Genomic DNA, 11158 nt, shown 5'->3' with positions numbered 1-11158 from the left:
TCCACTTTAAAATATTATGATGTGTATTTTATTTAAGTATCAATCTGATTTTTATATAAATGTGCAATGGAGTGTTTATTATAACTGCGTAATAGAGTGTGTAACGGTTGACTCTCGATCAGTTTTTCAGTAGCCCCACATACTAATTTAAGACTACGTAGTCTGCTGATGATTTGAGTAATTTATATTTTTCGGATACACCTTGAATGTATTTTAATCGTGGTTTATTTAAAATAAAAGTGTGATGACTTATTTGTGTTGTAAGCTATACTTCACAACCTGTAAATTTTAAATTTTACAAAATGCTGAAATTCACATGCAAATATCAATATAAATATATTATCAATAGGTTTTTAATTAAGAATACATTAGATAACTAGGCATTTAACATTATCGGCGTGTAGAAATCTTTCGACAGTTGCATAATGGCAGAACACTCTTTGATCAATTCTAAACATTAAGTTCAACATGATTTCGTACATGATTGTCACATGATTGTCTGACAAGTGTTTATTAGTCCCACAATATTCATGATCCGGTGTTTATATTCTTATTGTAGAACGAATTCTGATTGTTGTAGAGTTGAATGTAAGATAGGTTCACACCTCATATTCAACATATATTATATTAATTTGTTATAATGACCAACGATTGAAGTCAGCAACAAAACATACAAATCAACTATCGAATAGTGATCGTCCTCAATCATTAATATAAATACGATTACAATGATAATGTCTTTTATATTTCAATAAAAAAAGGTGGGTAAGTGGTTGTCACTCTGCTGTACAGTAAATTCAAGTGGGTCACTGTATAATGGATTGTATTAAATTTGAATTCAATGATATAATATCATTGTATAAGAAAAACGATTCTGAGCGGAGACGGTATGTCAGTCTAGGTATAAGACATAATATTATATATGGTATTAAAAAAAAATTGACCTATAATAGGTACCTATAAAAATTCCAAATTAATCATATTACAATATCCATTAGGTACTTCTAACGCGTTATACATCAACAACAAACCCTGATACTATCATAGATATATAATAGTATACTTAAAAAGTTTCGAGTATACCCACAAAATATATTATACAATCACAACAAAATAACTAAAATAGTTATTCCAGATTTTTAATATGTAATTTCGTCTAAATTTGAACTTAAAATGATTATAAAAAATAAACTGTGTAAATGTATTTTTTAGATTTTTTGGTAACAGAATTAATTACTTACGTGGAATCTTGTTCTACATTATCAATTCTTAGATACAAAAGTTGAACATTTTATAAATGTTTAACTACAAAATAATTATTCAAATTAAAATTTGATAAATTTTGTCAAAATTTGATCTTTAAATGCTTATAAAAAAAATTGTGTTTATGGATTTTTAATATTTTTCAAAAGTCATTGTAACAATATAGTAGGAGCCATGTATTAAATTTACAAGTATTTTTACTCGACAAATAAAGTTTTATTGACATTCATAGAAAAAAAAATAATAAAATTGGAACCTGAAAATGCCCCTAAACAGTTTAAAACAAATCAAAATATTTTGAAAATTTTATATTGTATATAAAATGGAAATATAAACAACCAGTGAAAATTTCATGTATCTACGGTTATTTGTTTTAAAGTAACACCAAAAACCAAAAAAAATTCCCGTTTTTCCTTAATTTTTCTTTTGTTTTTCACGGCGCTTTTGAAAACTATTGTAAATTTTAAATTTTGACCTGCCGAATGCACCAACTAGATTCACTTTCCCATCAAACAAGATACTGTTGAAGAAAATCGAAGCATTTTTACTGCCCCAAACCGTGATGACAGACACAAAAATTAAAAAATTAAAAAATTAAAAAATAAAAAAAAATAAAAAAAAAAATAAAAAAACACACATCATTGTAAAATCAATACATTCATCGTTCCACTCAGAATCTAATATCAAGTATGTATCATAATTCATAACAAATTTATAGAAAAATTATTCCATCACGATTTAAAATTTGTTTTTGTAATAATGGATCATAATACCTTTTAGTTTAATAGGATAAGTATAAATGAATAGTTTTACATCAACATTACATTTATCAAATATTAGGATGAGTATACAAATCATTAGATATTGGTGATGGAGTGGGCCAAAATAATATTTGTATGAAATAACGCATACTATATAGATTATTGTGAAGTGGAATTTTAAGTGTTTTTAAGTGTCCATACAAGGAATTTCGAAAATAACTTAGTGCCTAATTGATTGACAATTTAAAACAAAGACGTAATTCACGTTATTTAGTTGAAGTGTTTGCCACTGTGGGCAATCGTAGTATGCTCACACATCATTATAACTAAAGTGTAACAGATAATTAAATAACGGCCAGATTATAGCATGTAGAAATCAGACACCCCGGGCCCCCAAAAAACCATTATCACCTTCGAAAAGGGATTGTCCGTAATATATGAGATCGTGGTTTGAGAAATTAACACGTAGGTATTTTTGACGGTAAGTGACAAGTAAGGTGTGTGGTTCCTTATATGCCACCAGACAAAAAGAATGGTCAAAAAGAATATTTTCCACCGTACAGAAAACCCCTTCGATAAAGCCACCCGCCGCTCACTGGTCAGCATAGCCAATGCATGATCACCGGTCATCTCATTTAACAACCTCTCAATACAGAATCCTGCGAGTGATAACTGGGCTTCTTTTAATAAGAAGTAATCAGTTGTTTTATATTGTAGATTCACGTATTTTCACTTAATGGCTAATTCTCCTACAGCCTTTGTCCGTACCAAAATTAATTTAATAATAATTTTAGATTCTGAGTGGAGCGAGGAATGTATTGGTTTTACAATTATGTTTATTTCTTTTTTTATTCTGTAAACACTTTTTCTCCGCCTGAACTTGCTCAAAAGTATTAAGTGTAGCATCTTTTCTGAAAGGTAATATTCTTGATCTGGTACTTTAAAGAGGTCATTTTTCGATTTTTGAAACGGTACTCGAAATAAAAATGGTTAAAGGAGAAAAACGTACGATTTCACGATTTTATAATATTAAATAATTACGGACGACGTTTTTTACCATAAATATTGCTTCAAAGGAAAAATGGCAAGCGACCTTTTTTGTAGTTTTTTGGATTTTGTTCCTTGCGTTTTAAAGTTCTGAAAATTTTAGCCATTTTTGAGCTACTCATAGACATTTTAATTTTGGGAGTTTTTTTGTTGTAATTCGGTTAAAAACATTTTTAAAAACTTGAAATTTGGGTTGTTTACTTATATTGGCCTTACCTAAACATGGTAAAACATTTGAGCGAATTTTGAGCATTTTATTTTTTTCATTTTTATGATATTTCCTAATTATAAATTACTAGCTGATCCCGTGCACTTCGTTTCCCGGCAACCCAATAATTATTAATTATTATTATAATAGCTTCAAAACCTATGGCAACCATTTATAAACAAACATTTCCATATGAAATATCAAAATCCCTGTTTGAGCACCTCCCGGGGTTGGTCCTTTCCCTTTTTAAATTAGTCTATCCTCTGCTCAGAGTTATAATCTATCTATGTATATAAATATATCTGATCCCGTTCACTTCGTTGCCCATTAAAATTGGCAACTCTATATGAATAATATGTTTTGCCATGATAACATTGACACACACACTGACACACATACATTCATTTTTATATATATATAGATAATTATATAAATTACCTATTATATTACCTTATATAAATCGTTCTTAAGCTGTTCTTATAACGCTTTGTTTATCACCATTGAAACGAATAAAATTAAATAAAAAAGATTCCTTCGTTCGCTCAGAATCGTTTAATATCGAATGCAATCATAGCATTCTAATCGAATACAGTAAAATTACACTATCCTGTCCGAGGACCGAAGGGATGATGGACAAACATCCACCACCAGAAGTACAGCAGTATACAGTGACCCACTTGTAACCTACTAACAGCAGAGCGACATTCACTTACCCACTTTTTTATAGTCGTTACTTGGGCCACGTCTTGAAGCGGTTACAGCACACGTATCTTTGTATAATAATGTTATTAAAACAATAATGATAATTCTTTAAGCACGGCTGATGGAATCTGGTAGTTACCAGACACGCCATCCTTTGCGTCGCCATTGCCAAATTTAGTTTTACAAGACACCTAGTATAAAATATAATAATGAGCGTAAAAAATAAAAATATATATTACCCATGAATAATATTTTTACCAACAAGAAATTTGAAAATTCTAAACGCCTGTAAATAGAATAAATTGAATTAAATAATATGATAATTTAACTAACGAAGGGATTTTTCATGTTTCTAAAAATAATACTTTTTGAATAAAAACGAAAAAACTAAAATCGTTATAATACGCGTGAATATACAATTTGGTCAACATTTGAACTTTAGACGCTCGTAAAATATATATTTTGTGAAATCACGATGAACTTTTTTTTTAATTCCAGTAGTAATAACTATTATGGGGAACCTCGTATTCAATTATCGAGCTTTCCGATAAAGTGAAAAAAATGTTTTTAACATCTATAGAAAACAATCTTAAAATGTCTATAAATAGCTTGTTAAGATTAAAAATATTGAGAGAACTTCGTCAGCACTTCGTTTTCATTGGCTATAAAAAATACACATAAGATTCAAACTTTGTAATAACAGACTATAAAAAATGTTGTCTGGTTACAACTAGTCTAGTGAGAATAGTCACCACGACTTCATTATCTCGCAGATCTTATACTAAAAATCTCGCACCACTACATAAATTAGTAGGACTTACGTTTTTTAATAGTGTATGATGTATAAACAAATCTTTAACGTTAGGACATATAGTGGAAACTGGAAGTCCAGACAGATTTATTGAAAAATTAACGAATATAAAATACAGTCCTATATAGATGTGTCTTGGTTTTAGTGTACATAAGTTCAATAGAAAATCGGTGTGTACATTTTTTTGTGAAATAATTCGACCCAAATGAGCATACACAAGTTGCGGTTGGATTTAGAACTATTATTTTACATGGGTTAACTACTCTCTAAATTTGTCTGATATTTCTAGAAACAATCTATGACGTTTTCGTTCTAATCAGCTGAATAAATGTTGGGTACGTAAAGCTACAAACATTGGTATTAAGATAGATAGATAGATAGATAGATAGATAGATTCCATGGCCGAGGCCTTTTAAACGCAACAATGTTATGCATGATTTTACTTCATCTACCAGAGTAACCAATGGCAACTATTTATAAATGAAAAACAAATTTTTGATTTCCACCGTGAATCTTAAAATCCTTTTATGAGTATCAAAATATTGTAAATTTAACAAAATTAAATATAGCTTATATTTGATACAAATATTGTAGCTTCTGTTACTTATCGCTTCACACATAATTATAATATTAAGAATCATCTTTTCATAAATAACAGACCATGGGAAAGAAAGAAGTTTTTATAAACAATTATAATATTTTAGCATAGATCTCAGATGACAAAAAGAATAACCGCATAGGATTGCGACGTGAGGGTATAATATGCCCAGTAGAAAAGTCCTTGGGCTTAGATGATCTTAATGGTCTAATTTAGCACTATGACATTACTAAATACACTATTAACGGAACCCCACATTAATGATCACAGAACAGCCGAGCTAGATGATGTAATACGCGTGTATAGCTACAAACATAGCTGCAAATCCATGGCCACACATGTAGGATCATGGGTAGCAATAATACTAATTCGGGGTATTGACCATCACAGACTGTGGGAGATACAGTGGGTACATACCGTAAGGGACAAAAGAAGTAGAGGGATAGGTTTATAAAGAAGAACCCCGAACAGCCCATTTTTCAGACGTGGTTTTACAAAGCTAGTGGACCTCTACGCTCAACTATCGTTTAAATTAATTATTAGGACTTAGAATATTTCGTTCAGCAATATTTTAGACTTAGAAAATAAACGAGTTAAATCGTATATGGATATGTTTGGAAGGGGGGGGGGGGGGTTTGAAATATTTACTACTTATTTTTCGGTGTAGTCTGACCATCGGATTATTTTTCAACGTTCATAAAAATATTATTACTTTATTAATAACCACATCGATCGACTTGTAGATATTATACTTTATTATTATTAAAATCAATAGCAACCATTTATAAAAAAAAATTTTTAAAATCCTAGTATGAGAACCTCCCCGGGTTGGACCTCTTATTTACCTTTTTCGTGACAAAATGTAATCTTCTCTCCCGATGTCTAATCTATCTCTGTACCAAATTTCATCGCAATCGGATGAACGGTTTAGGAATCCATAAAGAACCAAATATTTTTTTCTTTTATATATAAGTTATATACTATATAGGTTATAATATACACAACCATAATATTACAAAGAGAATTTATTTTATTTTACACAAAAATAAATAAAATTCAATAACAAATCCTGTATAGAAAAATTATTGTGTTAATAATTAAAATTTGGTAGTCTTATAGATTTATCGAAATACCTTTTAGTGTAATAGGATAAGTATAAATACGTAGATTTACTTTGAATCCGCAGACATCGATTCAGAGGAGTTAGAGAAATCGTAGATCATTGGGAAATTAAAGTGTACCTACCTATGCGATAGTCGCGACCATAGTGGGAATTGGAATGCAATGAAGTGGGACGATAATAATATTATTATGAAATTAATAACGCACATACAAACTAATAATTATTGTTCAATGAAATCTCGAGTATCCAGGGTGTGATAAGGAATTTCGAGAATAAATTTCAATAATTGATTGAATATTTAAAACAAAAACGTTGCCTACTTTATTAAGTTGAAGTGTTTGTCACTCTCTATTGGACGTGTTATCTATTAAATATTAGAGATACGGAAGGTTCAATTACAGTTAATTTGCTTTTCATGGATTTATCTCCGTGGTAGCACGTTAAATAAGAGCGGCGGATCCGAAACGTATTCACTTGCAATCGCGCGGTACCGTCGATCATCGTTGTTCCCCACGTGGTATCCACTCTTATTATCCGTTCATCTATATTAATTGAAAGTTGAGACCCAAATAAAAACCGAAATGAATGTCTTTGTTTTCATCATACTGGTGACATTGTCGGTGGCTCTATCGAACCCGGTCAACTACGCCAAGACGTATTCGCCAATTACGCTGTGCATGAAGAGCGACTACTCGAGGTGCAACAACGTGTCATATCCCACCGGCTGCGTCAACATGGACACGGTGGTCATGAACAGCGCTGGAAACTCATCCGGTTCCGTGACGACCGCATTCAAGACCATTGAGTCAGTGATAGTGACCGACATCGACAGCAATGAGGACAAGTGCATCGTGTTTTTTGACACTTACAACTGCCAGGGCCGTAGCCTGGTGCTCAACGGCTCCAAACGCCCTTCAGCCAATCTCGCCGATTTCAAGTTCGCAAACTTGGCAGAGTCCTACAGACAGTGCACCGAACGATTGCTCACATGGCTCCGGGACAACAACGTCAACAACTAGGTAAACGGTATAACTCTAACAAACGGCCTTCCATGCAGACTTATCATCAGATGTATTAAAAATTAATCTTTTTAATTTATGCAATGAAATAATAATTATAATAAAAATCATTAATTTAAAAATGTTCACTATATATATATTATAATGTGTATTTCATTTAAATATCAGTATGATGTTTATACAAATATATAATAGACCATTCAAGATACCTGCGTAATAAGTTGTATTATAGCAATATAATGTTCAACTCACAAATCAGTGGTTCTTACAAACGAGTCTAAAGACGACAGTCGACGCAGTCAACCGAAAATTTGAGCAATACTAGTATGTTTTCCGCATAATGAATGTTATTTGTCTTGAATATTTTGGCGTATCTTGCTATTGTGTTCTCTTTAAAATAAAAGTATATGATAGCTAATATGTTATGTTTAATATTTACTTCACAACATGTAGAAAAGTCCACGATTCATTCCAGTGACTTAGTAAATTAAATTTAGAATAGGTAGACTTTTTGTCTTTGATTAATAGAATTACTTGGTGATTTATTATTTTGTCTATTATAACATAATATATATATGTCCATATTTATGACTAATAACGTTAACAGTTCATACGTTATTTTTGATTTCCCCATTGTTGTCATCAATGAATCAATCTAACTCATCATCATTTCCTCTTCATATAATGACCATTCTGACTAATTACTAATACAGCGGTAGTTGTCGGTTTGTCAGTATAGTTACCTACCAAAACAGCGGTATACCAGTATTTAAAAAAATATCTATATTTTAGAATACCGGTGACTCACTGCGGTATACATAAAATACATCATACTCTAATAATATAGGCACTTTTGTAAAAATATTTTATAAATAATATTTTTATATAGACATTAGATAGATCAAAGACATTAATTCAAAAAACTATCGCTAACGACTGGTCGATAACGATAGTTCTGATAAAATTATACAACATAATATGTTATACGAGTTTTAAGCATGATGCGGATTAGCTACCAAGTAATTTATTGAAATTTGTTTTCGGGAACCTGTGTATTTCTACAATTTATGAACAATAGTATAATCAGAGTTTGCCGGTGGGGCTCTTAGTTTAAAAGCTATAACCTTTTGAAGTTTGTGGTTTCGCATTTTCCCACCGAATATCACAACACGAAAAGTAAACGCAATAGGTCATTTCTGATTCCAATAAAATGTTAAGGACGAAAAACCAAACATTTTGAAAAACAAATGTTGTATGTGCATATTATATGATATATTATGGTATATGTAGTATATATATGCATATGATATATTATATTTGTGTAATATCATGTACTATAATATGAACAAGGAAATATTACGGGAGTAAAAGTAAATCGCTCGTGCCTTGGTATAATAATGGCCTACATCGTTCGTCAACTCTTTTTATGTTTCGTAACCGATAACTGGGTTCCGGTATTTCACGATAAAAAACGACTCTACGTTTTTACGAACCGTTCTGTTCTGGATACTCGCTATTGCTAGTGCGATATGGGAAAAACGACAGTTTTCCCTGTATATTGTTATAGTTATACTATGAGATGTATATTAATCATGTCTTTCCGATTTGTATAAATATAGGCTGTAGCACCAATCATTGACGGTTCGTCAAACACCTTATGTATAAATATTATGATATGCTCGACTATATAATAGCCCATTTGGAGTTAAGTAGATAATTCGAAAGAATCCTGATAAATTTGATGATCGTTGTACTTATTTGAACGTATACCGCACGAATTGGCAGAGGTCGTCTGGCGGTTTCACCATCGGTGTAAGTGAAACCAGCAGCGGTATAGCAGCAGCGACAGTTAGAGCGAGAGTGGCGGCGCGATCAGACTACGATGCACTGGAAGAGATTCCGAAAGGTAATAAATTTATGGAAACCGATGGTCAGGAAAGCGTCACTGATCGATGTCAGTATTCCATTGCAAACGAGAAGAACAGTCAAACGAACGCGGTGCAAATACAGATCGTCGTGATCCGTTTCAAGATCAAGGCGAATATTGCAAAAAATCAAACTCGTTAATGGAAAGCACGAGAACGCAAACAACCGACCCGGATTACGTTTTATATCACACTGCTTCTAAAACAACCTGTTTTTAAGTTTGTGACACCGAGCATTACGGCAAAATCGTCGAAGCCGATACAATTAAAAATGTCTACCTCGCGTGTTCGAGGAATGCGAAAACATATTATAATATGTGGGTATAACATCCGGTTTGCCAGATTAAAATTTGGGATATAAATTATTCAAAATGATCATTCATATAATAATATGTATATTTTGTAACGCCTTCTATTCACAATAATACACTTTTGGGTGTACGCCGTACGGCCGTAAGGGTAAAGCTGTATGATGTTCAATACCAAAACATTGTATAATATGCATTATACTAACGGTAATAAATTAGTACTAAACCACGAGATCTACATAAGCTGTTAGGTAGGTACATCATGTTGTTGAAATGCCCTGGTTACAAAGTAGTCAAAAATCAAAATATTCAAAACTATATCGCCCCATCTATTATCATATTTTATCATAGCTAGTACCTATGGTATGCAATATTAATAAATAGGAACACGCCCGGCGTGGCATATATGAAAACATATTTTATTTTGTATACATAATATTCTTATAAATAATATATTTATAGTCATATCCATATCTATATTTTTCACTAGCAAAGCAGGAATTGTAGATGTTTTATACGTAACTGTCGTTGTCAGTCTCGGTGTAAAATATTGTGTATTCACATCGAGTCAGTCATTATTATGGTATATAATTATACGTTAGGTAGTAAACTAGTAAACTATAATTACCATTCGTGTAGTCACTCAAAACGTCTATATTGTAGTGTAAATATTGAAAAAATAAATATTATATATTTTATTTTATTTCGGCTTTTGGCTAGTAGCCGTGAATGCTTGAAAATGGAAAAACATTTTATAAACAAATATCAATAGTTATAGCTGGGAGCTTACAACAGGCCTCAACACAATGCTGCGGTTGAATATTTTGTAAGATTTTTAAATTAATTTTATAAAGTTTGATCATGAATATAATTATATTCAAATGTTTGATATTTTCATTAGTTTGTTGATTTAAAACTTTATTTTTATGCATTTTTTATGGAACAGTAAAACATGGAAAGGCTGATTACATAACTATTTACAGTGGAATAAAATAATAAAATTCTTATTAAATCGATATCTATTAATTTAGAAATACCCGCATCAAAAACGTATCTTGTTACGCACAATAATACTTGTACAACCAATCTTGTATATGAAAATATTATATCGATCCATTAAAGATAACCGTAAATAGTTTAATTAAATTGTTCCTAAACAAATCAAAATACACTAGTAGCGATTATGTATATAGTGAATTAAACATAATCAACATTAACATTTTGTATTTTAAAAATGTTTTGATTGCACTGTTTAAGTAAAGACACAATGTATTATCAAATGTCAAGCATGAATATTAAACTAGGTATAGAGCAGACGTTAAAAAGCAAATGCCTGAATATAATAAATAGTTTGGTGCAAAAAGTGAAATTTCTATGGCTATTAAAAATGTAT

At 31.1% G+C, this 11158-nt stretch overlaps 1 protein-coding gene across 1 annotated transcript; it reads left to right on the top strand.

The window, feature by feature from the left end:
• The first annotated feature begins 6986 nt into the window (after positions 1–6986).
• Positions 6987–7952, top strand: ACYPI38480 (uncharacterized LOC100570671). Its single transcript, NM_001246039.2, is given in 1 exon segment — positions 6987–7952. A coding segment is annotated over 1 exon segment (438 nt). The 5' UTR covers positions 6987–7094; the 3' UTR covers positions 7533–7952.
• Positions 7953–11158: the final 3206 nt, after the last annotated feature.

The sequence above is a fragment of the Acyrthosiphon pisum genome, chromosome A1 (assembly GCF_005508785.2).
Source record: "Acyrthosiphon pisum isolate AL4f chromosome A1, pea_aphid_22Mar2018_4r6ur, whole genome shotgun sequence".
In the NCBI taxonomy this organism is placed as follows: Eukaryota; Metazoa; Arthropoda; class Insecta; order Hemiptera; family Aphididae; genus Acyrthosiphon; species Acyrthosiphon pisum.
This window is presented reverse-complemented; position numbering and strand designations above follow the sequence as displayed.